General features: G+C 37.4%; 1 protein-coding gene across 3 annotated transcripts in view; it reads left to right on the plus strand.

The window, feature by feature from the left end:
- The window catches only part of grm7 (glutamate metabotropic receptor 7), a 210,868-nt gene that overhangs the window by 161,540 nt on the left and 34,194 nt on the right, over positions 1–15,134 (plus strand). For all 3 annotated transcript variants that reach the window (XM_084118050.1, XM_084118048.1, XM_084118049.1), the window contains one exon: positions 3,372–4,307. In XM_084118050.1, coding sequence (XP_083974176.1) covers positions 3,372–4,307 — 936 coding nt within the window. The remainder of the gene's footprint in view (positions 1–3,371; positions 4,308–15,134) is intronic.

A 15,134-nucleotide genomic window follows, 5' to 3' on the forward strand; every position in this document is an offset into this window, starting at 1 on the left:
GTTTTTCATCTTTGCATGTACGTGTCATGCTTTAGCCATCTGATATCATGCTAGCTTTTTTTAATGGAGCTAATGGGAATAGCATGATTTTTAGGCTCATCGAAATGCGGATATTTATGCGTAATCTTTGCACACGTGTGCCAGGGTTGAGGGACATTTGGAATTGGACTTCTTAAATTGAAATTCATTTTGGTAACAAACATGATGTAGAGTCGTGAAATGAAGTTTTTAGTTGGTAGTTTTTATTAAGATTCTGAAGTAAGCCTTCTAAGGCAGCATCCGTTCAGTCATGGAACCTTATAAGTGAACGATGTTGGTAGATTTTGATCTTAGCATGTTGCTAAGCTAACTGTGACACTGTAATTAGTGTTAAAAAACACACATTTACAATTTTTGGGTAATATCCATTCATCCATCCATCGTTCTATCATTCTATTGTTCTATCTATCCATCCATCCATCGTTCTATCATTCCTTCCATCCATCCATCCATCCATCCATCCTTCTATCTATCGTTCTATTTGTCTGTGCACCTATCTATCTATCTATCTATCTATCTATCTATCTATCTATCTATCTATCTATCTATCTATCTATCTATCTATCTATCTATCTATCGTTCTATCTATCTATCGTTCTATCTATCCATCCATCATTCTATCTATCGTTCTATCTATCCATCCATCATTGTTCTATCGTTCCATCCATCATCCATCCATCCATCCATCCATCCATCCATCCATCCATTGTTCTATTGTTCCATCTATCCATCCATCCATCGTTCTATTGTTCCATCCATCCATCCATCCATCCATCCATCCATCCATCCATCCATCCATCCATCGTTCTATTGTTCTATCTATCCATCCATCCATCCATCATTCTATCTATCATTCTATCCATCCATCCATCCATCCATCCATCCATCCATCCATCCATCCATCCATCCATCCATCCATCGTTCTATTGTTCAATCCATCCATCCATCCATCCATCCATCCATCGTTCTATTGTTCTATCTATTCATCCATCCATCATTCTATCTATCGTTCTATCCATCCATCCATCCATCCATCCATCCATCCATCCATCCATCCATCCATCCATCCATCCATCCATCCATCCATCCATCCATCCATCCATCCATCCATCCATCCATCCATCATTCTATCTATCATTCTATTTATCGTTCTATTTATCTGTGCATCTATCTATCTATCTATCTATCTATCTATCTATCTATCTATCTGTCTCTGTCTATCTATCTGTCTATCTATTGTTCTATCTATCGTTCTATCGTTATATCTATTGTTCTGTCTATCTAACTATCTATCTATCTGTCTATATATCTGTCTATCTATGTATCACAGCCATTTTGTGTATTCCCTGAATCTCTTTATATTTCTTTAGTAAATTCCTCTTCCTCTCATTTTAATTCAAATACTTGTCATGAATTAAAAAAGGAGCCATTTCTTAAATTCTGAATCTATCCAACCCCGATGCCCGATAAAGGATCGCCACATAGTTGCGAGAGAGTCGGATAAAAAAAAAAAAAAAAAAAAAAAAACAGCAAGAAAGGAGATAAGATGGTGCAAGGAATTTAAAATAAGATTCAGAGAGCATGAACGAGAAGAAAAGTCCTCTCATTCTTCCTCGTGCCTCTCCACCCCGACCCCTAGATGGGATTCAGTGGCTAAATTAACTGCACTGTCTTTCTGCTTTTGTTTGGGCGACAGAACGCTCTCCGTGTCCAATCAGCCCGGCTCCGGAGTGCGTCATCTGGATTGATGTGGCTTTTCATTACGCCGTCTCCAGGTGTCAGTCCGACATTCACACCCACGGAAACAGCGAAATGCTCTGTGCTCCTGAAAGCAGACACAATAATAGCCAGGTGTAATAGGATGTTACTCTGCAGCTAATTTCCCCTGGCTGTCCTCTGGTAAAGCCAATACCAGAGTTTGGGTGTTAGAGTTGTTTTCAGTCAAACTATTCATTGATAGTTTAATAAAGCATAAACAAATTGATGGCAGAATGCTCTTAAAAGGACCGGATCCCCCTTAAAAGAAAACCTGGCCTCAAATTCAATTTTGGGTGAACTGTTCCTTTAAATGAACAATTCCTTGTTTGTCTAATCCTGTGTATTTTATTCTATATTTTCATGCAGGCCTCTTGTTGAAATTTAATTTTCTCCACTGAATCCAAACCTGTAATCACTGCGAAGTTCACTCAGTGTTTTTAATGCTCTTTTATTTTGTTATGTGATTTATTCACGCATTCCAAAAAGCGGCATTTCCCAAATTTCTCTCGCCACTCTCTTATTGCCTGTTTTCATTAAGATGCACCCGTCTCCATGGTGATTGTTGCCATGAAGGGCTAAAAGAAATCATTGGTAATCACACTGCAATCAGCAATGTTTGAATGAAAGGCATGAAATTCAAAGTGCATATTAAAGGAGGTATAAGGGAGTGGATGGAAAGCAATGAGCAGGCTCAAAATTGTGCAGTTTTCTTTTCTTCCCTGTGATCACACTTAAAAGCATTCACACCCTTTAATGGGTGTGTATAATTAACTTGTTAAGAAAACAAAAAAGGGCATGTTGGTTCTGTTGCTCTTAAAGTATTTCTTCTGAAATTGTAGTATAAATTCTTAAAAAAAAAAAAAAAAAAAAACAGAGCTTTGCACGACTTTGAAATGCACTACCAGTCAAATTATCTGATATTCAGAGACTTTTTGATCTTGACACACATGGTCAAGACATGATAATCTATTATGATTTATTTATTTATTGTTTGTTTGTTTGTTTAGTTTTGTTGTTGTTTTTTAAGTTTTGCATTTTTTGGTATTTAATTTAGTTGTTTTGTATTGTTTTGGTTTGTTTTTGTTTAGTTGTGTTTTGTATTTTTTATGTTTTGGTTTGTTTTGTTTTGTTTAGTTTTGTTATGTTTTGTTTAGTTTAACTTATTTGTGTTTTGTTTAGTTTTTGTTTTGTTTGTTTTGCTTTCTGTTTTGTTTTTTTAGTTTTGTTGTGTTTTTGTTGTTTTTTGTTTTATTTTTTTGTTTTGTTTTGCATTTTCTTTTGTTGTGATATTTATGCATTTATTCATTTTTTTATAAGGATTTCTTTTCAAGAATTTAATTTTGATTAGGATTTTTTTCTTCTTTATTATGATATAAGGGCTGATGTATCAACCTAACATGTTCACTTCATAACAAATTTTTTTTTTAAAAATCCATTTAAAATTCAGAAACTCAAGACTCATATTTAAAGTGGTGTATTCAAGTCATTGTATATTTATAAAAAAAGAAAATCTAGACAAAAAAAATGTCTGTTGTCATTGACCAACATGCTGATTTGTCTCCAACTCTTTTTAGATCGATGACATGCAGTGGCCCAACGGTGAGATGGAAATACCCAGCTCGGTCTGCAGTCTGCCCTGTAAGACGGGTCAACGCAAGAAGATGGTGAAAGGCATGCCGTGCTGCTGGCACTGTGAGCCCTGCGACGGCTACCAGTACCAGTACGATGAGACGTCCTGCAAGCTGTGCTCGTACAACATGCGTCCCAACCCCAACCGGACGGCCTGCCAGCCCATCCCCATCGTCAAGCTGGAGTGGCATTCTCCCTGGTCCATCATTCCCGTCTTCCTGGCAATGCTCGGTATCATCGCCACCATCTTCGTCATGGCGACGTTCATCCGCTACAACGACACCCCGATTGTAAGAGCGTCCGGGAGGGAGCTTAGCTACGTTCTGCTGACCGGGATATTCCTGTGTTACATCATCACCTTTGTAATGATCGCCACACCGGATGTGGCCGTTTGCTCCTTTAGACGCATCTTCCTTGGGTTGGGAATGTGTATCAGCTACGCCGCTCTGCTCACTAAGACCAATCGAATTTACCGGATCTTCGAGGAAGGGAAGAGGTCGGTTACTCCGCCTAAACTGATCAGCCCGACGTCCCAGTTAGCGATCACGTCTAGCCTCATCTCCTTCCAGCTCTTAGGGGTCCTCATATGGTTCGGAGTGGATCCTCCGAACACCATAATCGATTACGACGAGCAGAAGACCATAAACCCCGACAAGGCCCGAGGGGTTCTCAAGTGTGACATTACAGACCTACAAATCATTTGCTCTCTAGGATACAGCATCTTGCTGATGGTAACATGTACGGTATATGCCATCAAGACGCGTGGCGTTCCGGAAAACTTCAACGAAGCCAAACCCATCGGCTTTACTATGTACACCACTTGCATCGTGTGGCTCGCCTTCATTCCCATTTTCTTTGGGACGGCACAATCTGCAGAAAAGGTAAGGCTTGATTTCGTACTTGTTTACAATGCGCATCAGTTTTTCAGTTTCAACTAGTACTTCCGTGTCACTTATGTTTGTCGATATTTCACAGAGAGAATTGAAATTCTTTCGTTATTTATTCACCCTCATGTCGTTCCAAACCCAAATGCATGTACTTTGTCTGTGGAAGAGAGAAAGAAGAAAGTTTGAAGAATCTTCTCACAGTTTTTCAAGACAAGCTCTGGAACGATGATCAAATCATAGAGTAGATCGCATCCATCAACACCCCTAAAGCTTCACAGTCGTTAACTCTTCATGGGTTCGACCTTTCATTCGGCAATGTTAGGCAGTTTTGATCTCTATGCTTTGAATATTTGATGATCGCGTTAGATTACTTGTGTGTAAGCAATGCTTCTATCCGCTCTTTCTGGGCTGTTTAACTCCACTTTTACACATACACTCTCAAACTTCCCTAAGCCTTTCCTCTGGGGAGAATCCCTGCCACCATTTTGTAGTGCGTTCTACTTCGTCAAGTGGATGAGGAAAGTTTATTTGAACAGACCCTCGACCCCTCGATTTTGACCGAGAGAGAGAGTCTACTCATATGTACACTTCAGTTCATAGACCCAAATGCAACATGATTATGATGTCAACAGCAACTTGCAGTGCTTGCACTTGATTTACCCACAAGTTATCAAGGGCTTAGTGCGTTCCATTTAAACCCATTACAAGGGTTCGCCAGTAGTGGGCACTCGTGCAAAGTAAGTGAGTAAATCCGAGTGAACGAGACAGTGCGACTTCAACACATTATAAGATGTGTAACTGCGCCCCCTAGCGCATAACAGTGAAAATACAGATTGCTGAAAAACCTTTTTCTTTTTCTTTTTCTTTTAGATGTAGTAGTTTTAGTTCTTCACCTTAAACTTTCAGTTAGTTACCAATACAACATTTCCAATGTTCATAAATGTTTTTACGTTTAACTTTTTCATCTAGACTGAAAAAAAATGGGCGTTGGAAACAATTTTCACTTAGAAATTGCTAGTAAATTTCACACATAATTACAAAGAAATGGCAAGTTACACATCGAATTAAACATTAAATGTTTGAAGTAGAAAGACCGAAATAGTAATTGCTTGTTAAATGTACTCGATCTGTTTTATTTAAAAAAATTTCAGTGTAATACTTTTATTTCCTGTAAGCTTTATTTTAATTAATAAAAAAAGCGTTTTAGTTAACAATGACAACAATGGTTTGTAGTAAATACTTTGTAGTAAGTATTGGGAGTAAATATTTTTATTTGATTCTATACAACAGTTTTGTCTGGTTCTCGAATCTGATTGGCTGAGAGTGTTTTCCAGCCGTGCGATATTCTCGAAGTATCACCACTCTAACCGTTTCACCGTTTGTATCACTCCACTTGCGGCGACTGTCATGGTGGTCAAGCAAATCCACCAATTAAAAAATAAATAAAATACTACTGTTGTTATGTCAGGAAATGTAGTTTTAAGAGTTTTGAGAATGTAGTTAATTATAGAATATTTATAAAACGGTTAGTTTCAATCCTTGATTCTGATTGGTCAATAGCTGTGCTTTATTCACGATAAAACACGGCTATGACCGCTTCACCCAATGGTTCTATGTATCACTACAACACCCCTAGCAACCACTCTTAGCAACTTAAACACATGTGCGATCTCATTGATATTGTCTACTCGTGTGATATTGCTCATTTATATATAACTTTGAAAAAGTGGTAAAATACTGCAGGTCTGAAATTAATCCTGTTTAACCTTTTCAACTAAATGAAGCATCTGAAACAAGTGATTCAGTGAATCAACTGTTCATATAAGACATGGACAGCGATGTTGTATAGGATTTGTGGCCTGGCACCAAATAAAATTCCCAAAGCGAGTTCTATCAGCCAATAGAATCGCTTTCCGTGGGGGATTGAATCTTGCACAATAACGTGAAGGTAAAATGAACTGAAGCAGAATTAATGTAGATCTTTTACAGGTAGGCTTTTTTTTTTCTTTGTAAAAATCTGATTTGCATCTTTTTAGTCCAGGCAATTGAAAGCGTATTGGTGCGTAAGTGTCACCCTTCTTTCATTTAGTTTTGGCCATTTTCCCGGGGCGTGAATGTTTTACTCTCTATAATTCCCTTCAAGACAGCTAAGAGTCGCATGGTTTTCCACTCAATTTCAAATCCATTTGCGGGCTGATGTTGCCGTAATGGCTCTATTTTGTGATACCTGTTTGCAAGCTGCAGGCAATCTAGACTCCGGCTTTTGTACCTCTAAGATCATCCATTTTTCATCCCTCCCCGAAGAAATGAAAAATTATATTTCATCACGGGGAGAGCGCTGCCATCTCGGGGAAAAGAAGGGCAAATAGGTATTAATAGCACAGTTAAGGATCAGAATCAATGTCCCACAACAATCTTTTAAAAGACATTTATTTAGCATAAGGACATTTGCTCATTATCTGCATATGAGACGGATGGCTCGGCATTTTTCTCCTCAGTGCCGGGACTGAAAAGCAATTACCGAAATAATAGAGCCAGCTGATTTGAGCCTGTACCGACGTCAGATACGTATGACGGGCTCTGTCACCAAAACATTCCGGTTTCTTAGAACCTTTTAATTACGTTTCCAAGAAGACAGAGGATGCTGCTTTATGCCTTGATAAACATGCTATAGAGCACAACAGTCTGGTTCTGGAAATCCCATTCATTTGTTTTTTCCATAGAGGAAATTAGTTTTAACAGTATCATCCAAACCTTTTAGCACAGACCTATCATGAGCAATTCCCAGTGAAAAACTACATTTCCCATAATCCCTAAAACAAATTCACCAATCATCAGTTATTTTAGTATTATTAATAGACTATTGTAATACTTTTATTTAAATTAGCTTTTAGTTACAGTTTGTGCTTTTGTCATTTATTAATAATAATAATAATAACAAAAATAATAAAATATTTCTATTTTGATTTCAGTTTTAGTTATGGTAATTCTAGTACTTTAAATTACACTTATTTTATTTCAGATAGTTACCAAGGCTAAATTTCCAATTTTAATTTCACTGCGAATATCATAACATAATCGAGTTGGTCTCTCTACAGTACACTCTCAATCTGCTTGGATATTTGTATATATTTGAATATTTTTCAAATAAAAATGTGTAGATATTAAGTATCATTTAAACATTTAATATTAAAAGTTAACAATTAAATATATTATAGTATTTATTTTATATTATTATATTAAATATATTCATATGTTAAAACTAATTTATTATTTTTTTCTAATTATATTTTCTATATATTTAAATTGTGAGTGAGTGAGTGAGTGAGTGATTGAGTGATTGAGTGATTGGGTGTTTGGTGTTTTATGCCCCCAACGGCGCCTTCCAGGCAGCGAGGGGATGGGTAGGTTTAAGGTTGAGGGTAGGGTTAGCTGCCTCTAAGGAGCCATTGGGGGCTTAAAACACCATCGAGCGAGTGAGTAGAGTGAGGTGAGTGAGTAGAGTGAGGTGAGTGAGTGAGTGAGGAGTGAGTGGAATGAGTGAGGTGAGTAGAATGAGTGAGTGAGTGAGTGAGTGAGTGAGTGAGTGAGTGAGTGAGTGAGTGAGTGAGTGAGTGAGTGAATAGAATGAGTGATTGAGTTAGTGAGTAGAATGAGTGAGTGAATAGAATGAGTGAATAGATTGAGTGAATAGAATGAGTGAGTGAGTGAGTGAGTGAATAGAATGAGTGAATAGAATGAGTGAATAGAATAAGTGATTGAGTTAGTGAGTAGAGTGAGTGAGTGAGTGAGTAGAGTAAGTAGAGTTAGTGAGTAGAGTGAGTGAGTAGAGTAAGTAGAGTGAGTGAGTGAGTGAGTGAATAGAATGAGTGAGTGAGTGAGTGAGTGAGTAGAGTAAGTGAGTGAGTGAGTGAATAGAATGAGTGATTGAGTGAGTGAGTGAGTGAGTGAGTGAGTAGAGTAAGTAGAGTGAGTGAGTGAGTAAGTAGAGTAAGTAGAGTAGAGTGAGTGAGTGAGTAGAGTAAGTAGAGTAGAGTGATTGAGTAGAGTGAGTAGAGTAAGTAGAGTAGAGTGAGCGAGTGAATGAGTGAGTGAGTGAGTGAGTGAGTAGAGTAAGTAGAGTGAGTGAGTGAGTAGAGTAAGTAGAGTAGAGTAGAGTGAGTGAGTAGAGTAAGTAGAGTAGAGTGAGTGAGTGAATGAGTGAGTAGAGTGAGTGAGTGAGTAGAGTAAGTAGAGTAGAGTGAGTGAGTAGAGTGAGTGAGTGAGTGAGTGAGTGAGTGAATAGAATGAGTGATTGAGTTAGTGAGTAGAGTGAGTGAGTGAGTGAGTGAGTAGAGTGAGTGAGTGAGTGAATAGAATGAGTGATTGAGTTAGTGAGTAGAATGAGTGAGTAGAGTAAGTAGAGTAGAGTGAGTGAGTAGAGTAAGTAGAGTGAGTGAGTGAGTGAGTAGAGTAAGTAGAGTAGAGTGAGTGAGTGAGTGAGTAGAGTAGAGTGAGTAGAGTGAGTGAGTGAGTGAGTGAGTGAGTGAGTGAGTGAGTGAGTGAGTGAGTGAGTGAGTGAGTAGAGTGAGTGAGTAGAAAGAGTGGGTGAGTTTACAGAAAATGAATGAGAAAAACCCTGCTGAAACCAAGGCCACTGTTGCTCTCTGCAGCCGAATCAAATACCCCTTGTCGCTGTATCACTGAACCAATTCACCCCATTTTTCTTGATCACTTAATTCACCAGCCTCATTATGCTTAACCCCACAAAAGGGCTTTTCAAATGCAAATGAGTCTGGAATCCGTGAGAGAAGAGAAATAGCCGTGGATTCCCATGACTATTACCTGAACCCAGTCAGGGGACACAGGAGATGATGTACAATCCTGAGAGGCGAACGGCGGGCTCATTAGAGGGGAAGCAGGCTCATCTGCAGGCCTGACGTCAGCGGGCCGTCCCAGCTGAGAGGAGCTGTGACACGCTGGCCTTTGCTGCTTGTCATTACTTACCTGGCAAGAGTCGTGCGGAATACAAATGAAGCTCTTCCGCTGTGGCAGAGACGCGGACGCTGTGAAGTGTGTGTGTGTGTGTGTGTGTGTGTGTGTGTATAAGCGTGTGTGAATGCGGGAAGAGCTGAGTTTCAGGCACAAAGCGAAGGTTTTTTTTGTGTAAGCAAGTCTTCCCAGATCTCAGCTAAATGAAAATAATGTCTTGACTCGGCTGCATGCGTGTGTAGACGCTGTGTTCGTTGTAAGGCACTTAGGATTGTTTTTCAAGCCTTTATATCTTAAGAATGAGTACGGATACAGTTCAGATCTGTGTGTGGATCAGAATACATAACGATGGAGTATTTCTGTGTTTTATTTATATATATAAATTGATGCACCTCTTGATGAAAATAACATCACAACATTTCACAACAGGCAGTTTGTTTGTGTGTGTGTGCGTGTGTGTGTGTGCGTGTGTTTACCGTCAGCAGTATCACATCTCTCTAACGTGCCATCAATGTGGGGTTTTCTGCTTTCTCTATGAGTGATAGGTTTGCATTCTGCACACATCGCAAAAAAAAAAAAAAAAAAAAGAAGAGAAAAAGGTCTTAGCTCAAGGCCTATCTGTTACATATGACGAATTCACACCACAGTAATCTTTAAAAGATATCTAGCGTGGACAAAATGATCTTATTGAGCAGAGTGGAACCGCAGCTGAATCTGCTGCCGTGTTATGGTTCATTATGATGGAGTACGGCAAGGTTTTTTGGGTGCGGACTTCATTTTGGACTGTTAGCATCGTGATACGAAACTCACAGTGAATCCCATGAAGAAATATGAGAAAATTAATTTTGGTTGAGAAATTTCAGTTAATTTATAAAATGAGGTCTATTTAAGGACTATTACTGATAAGAGCATTATTTTTAATGAGAATTGAGAACGTTTTTCTCATTACTGTAATACAGTTGTAACGTTAATCCACTGATGGCGAGTCGAGGATGAAAACCTAAGTGCAGTTTTATTGAAAAATGATTAAAACATGACATAAACCAGAGACTTCAACAAAACTCACCAACAGCGGGTTACAAAGACATCAGCAAAGCTAGACAAGAGACCATGACGCAGTGCACCATGACGGCTATATATACTCAAGATCTAATGACGTTACAAGACATGTTTGAAAGCAATCAAACAATGAACCAGAGCAAAACACATGAAGCAAAGGAAGCACATGCCAAGATTACATGAGGGACAAGGGAATCGCATGACATGACAAGAAACATGACTGTGAGAACTTCAAAATAAAAGACATGAACATAAACAGAACCTAACAGACCTGACAACAATGAACAACATCCTATATTTATATCAATTTAAATATAGATGGTCAGATTTCCCAGTTTGTTGTGATTGGCCTACTCTGCTCTGATTGGTCAGATTTCCCAGTTTGTTGTGATTGGTCTACTCTGCTCTGATTGGTCAGATGACCCAGTCTGTTGTGATTTGGTCTACCCTGCTCTGATTGGTCAGATGACCCAGTCTGTTGTGATTGGTCTACTCTGCTCTGATTGGTCAGATGACCCAGTCTGTTGTGATTTGGTCTACCCTGCTCTTATTGGTCAGATGACCCAGTCTGTTGTGATTGGTCTACTCTGCTCTGATTGGTCAGATGACCCAGTCTGTTGTGATTGGTCTACTCTGCTCTGATTGGTCAGATGGCCAGTCTGTTGTGATTGGTCTACTCTGCTCTGATTGGTCAGATGACCCAGTCTGTTGTGATTGGTCTACTCTGCTCTGATTGGTCAGATGGCCAGTCTGTTGTGATTGGTCTACTCTGCTCTGATTGGTCAGATGACACAGTCTGTTGTGATTGGTCTACTCTGCTCTGATTGGTCAGATGACCCAGTCTGTTGTGATTGGTCTACTCTGCTCTGATTGGTCAGATGACCCAGTCTGTTGTGATTGGTCTACTCTGCTCGGATTGGTCAGATTTCCCAGTCTGTTTCGATTGGTCTACTCTGCTCGGATTGTAAAAATATGAATATATAAACATGTTGTTATTTGTTTCTGGCTGTTGACAGTATTTTCTATAAAAAGATAATAAAAAGTGATAAGAAGAGATCCAAAACCTTTGACCAAAAACTTCTGGTTCTGGAAATGCCTGCATATTAGTGCATATTTAATCAGATAATGCTACATACATCATAACATTTCAGAAAACTTTTAATATAAAACAATTCTCTTAATGCACTGGGATTTAATCAACAGGGTCAATTATGGTGGTATTTGTTAGTTAACATTTTTACCCTATTAACATTTTTACCCTATTCACCTGTGGTGTCTTGTCTTAATACAACATTTAATAAAACATTGCAGATGAAAATTAGCCTGTATGGCTAAATCTGGCACATTTACATTTTGGACTTTGTCCTCATGTTGATTAATGTGCGTTGTCCCTTTTAAATAAATAAATCAAATATTTAATTTGATTTTATTTAATCACCTCAATATTATCTCAATGCAAAAAAATGTAAATAAAATATTTTTTGTACTATGAATGACATCGCTGGAAGTTAAAAACAACAACAACTGGCCAGTGTAAGTCACTCTACCTTCATCCCTGTATATCAGTAACAAAAAAAAAAAATCCTCTGAAGGAAACTCTTCCAAGTCTTCTTCAAACAAACCCTGACTTTTTTTTTCCCCCATTGAAAATTCTCCCTTCAAGTCACACAGGCTTTGACTGTTTTGAAGTCGAGCAGCTTTTTGTGCAGTCTGTTGATTTTATGCTAACATCTGTAATGCTGTAGGCCTTTCCTGCTTGGATATAAGGTCTGAAAAGAGAGAGATGCATGTGGCCTAACACGTCTCATATCTGCTCCTTTTAGCATTGTTAATTTCTTCAAAAAAATTATTGACAACAAAAGTTAATAATTCAAACACACTGCTGAGACAACAATCCATTAGTAATGTGTTCAAAAGATGAAAAATGTATAAAGAATTGATTCTAAATCACATCTTGCAGTAAAGGCATGATAAGAAGGCAGAATTGTATGTTTTTTTTTAAATGTGTAATAAACTGCTGGGGTCAAGTGAAGCACAAAAGACTTGATTCAATTTGTAAAGATATCTACTTATGCAATTTTCAGTTCCATATTGGAATACTGAGTGTGAAGTTTCGGTCATTTGTAGTGGACTTGAGTACCATATGGATGAATATTCAATGATGAAGAGAGCCATCTCATGAATATTTAATAAGGTTGAGTTTTTGCTCCATTGAAATATCTTTGGGAACTGTAATTTGCCATAGACAGCATCCGTTAATGCTGATCGGGACTGACAGTGGGTGTTTCCTTGATGATTTGCTGCAATATGCAAAGTAAGGAGTCAAGGTCTGTAAGGGCAAATCGAAACCCAACCTCAAAATAAAAATGGCCAACACGTCTACCAAAACATCCACTTCCATGTTTCTTTCATTACGAATGCGTTCTACGAATGCAGTGCACGATGTAAATCAACAAATAATTGGCTTTACCTTCAGAAAATTTGATTTACAATCTCATAAGGTCAAACTGAGTGTTATATGAGAATTTTTATGTTATATTAATTTTATATTCTTCCCCCTTACCCCCCAAATTTGGGACATTTCAAGTTGATTTTAAGCACAACACATTCTGTTAACTGTCAATTAGAATTAGAAAACCGTAATTGGACGTAATTTCATCAAACTCAACTTAAATTTTCCAGACATGGCACTTAGAAAATAATCATACTCATTCTGGTAAACCGGATACCAAGGTGTCATAAAATAACTTGTACCATTGCAAAGATTGTGGTTTCCTCAGTTTTTAATCATATATTTTGTGTTTTATATATATAAAGTAAAAACTAAATGCAAATTAAAGTAAAATTTAAATAAATAAATAAATAGGTAGCAGTTCTGCAACAGGATTGCCAATTTAGCTATAACTCAGGGGAACAAATGTTGGTTTGTTGGTTATTCTGCATTCATCTTTTTTTATTTCTCAAAAAAGAAAGAAATTATATATATATTTTGGAATATATATATATATATATATATATATATATATATATATATATATATATATATATATATATATATATATATATATATATATATATATATATATATATATATATGGGTAAATGGGGTTGAATGGTTGATGCAGTCACCAAATATTCTATATACATATATACATTTTATTTTTATTTCTTAAAACCTAAAATATTTATTAGATAGTTTAAAAAAAAAAAAACTTTCTGAATGGTTGAACTTGATGCATATAGTAACCATTATACATATATACATTATATATATATATATATATATATATATATATATATATATATATATATATATATATATATATATATATATATATATATATATATATATGTGTGTCTTGTTTGTATTTTTCAAAACTAAAAATATATATTTATTAGATCAGGTAACAGGACTGAATGAGTGGGGGTGTTTGAAACTAGCTACTTTTCATACTAGGTTAATTTTACTTTCAAATTGTCTAATAACTTTGTTATTTGAAGATTAATGGAAGGTTTCCCATTCATTCAAATGATTTTTCTTCATCTCAATGGCTGGGGTAAGACAAGGTTGGTGTTATATAGATCACCCCGTCTTGATATGTCACCCTCTGGGGAAGCCCTTGAGCATCTGTCAGACCTGGAGCGCGTGTGAATCCAAACAGCACACTGTGTTACGGTTAAAATGTGACCCAGTGGTCAGATTACAGCTGTGTTCTGCCTGATGTAGCATCACTGTTTATTAACCCTCTTGCTTTCTCTATTCCCGCCCTTGTTTTCTCCATGACACCGTGTGCCCAGATGCTTTTTACATGAGACTAATATGCAGGCTATATTTGACCACACCATTAATCATAGCGGCGGCCAGGGATACTGTCAATGGGTCCCAGGCTCTAAATGGTAAATTATCTTATCTCTCCACAGGCTAACCAAACAGAAGGGATATTTATAGACGCTCTTGGACAGGTATGATGTTTTACATAAGCCAATGAAACCGGCTGTCTGTGATTTATTTTTAAAAGCTTAATATTAGTGCTGCACGATTAATCTTATCGCAGTCGCGATGTCATGCCTATGCGATTATATGACGTAAAAATGCTGCGATTTTATGAAATAAATAAAGGCATGTGTGGACATGACAACCCATTCTCTCTGAGAGCTGTTTGCCTATTTTCTACACCGCTAATAAAAAGAAGACCAGTCAGTTTCAGTTTAGGCATTGGCACGTGTGGCGCGTATGGTCACGTCGTGACTTTTTCCAGTGTGCAGCAGATTTTTACGAAATTCAAGCAATAGCATTTTGGCGCTTGTAAATGTGACGTGACAGATCGTGGTCGTGAACCGAACATCTCTTACTCTTTACTAGTTAATAGTTAATAAACACGAATGAACAATGGGTGTGTTGAAAGATACAGTACAACATACCGAAATGTTTACTGTATGCCTCATACATAATATCAGTCAATCAGTGTTTTTTAACCGCGGAAAGAAGTCAATAAAACAGCTGGAGAACAATGTCACATAACGTAAAAAAAATATATTATTTTAATTTGAAAACACTGTGCATTTAGTTTTTGTTGCTAGTTTGAGTTGAGAAATACATTTTGTGTGCGTTTTCCTTGAGAACCAAGCAAGTTGATTCATGAAACCATTTGTTTATTATATCGCATATCGCAAACGCAATATTGACCTCAATAATCGCTATATGACATTTTCCCCAAATCGTGCTTAGCTTCAGTGGGAAACCAGTCTTGGGTAAAAGGGTGATATGGGTGCTGGATAAATACATTATAC

The sequence above is a fragment of the Abramis brama genome (genome assembly GCF_963993115.1).
Source record: "Abramis brama genome assembly, chromosome: 6".
NCBI lineage: Eukaryota > Metazoa > Chordata > Actinopteri > Cypriniformes > Leuciscidae > Abramis > Abramis brama.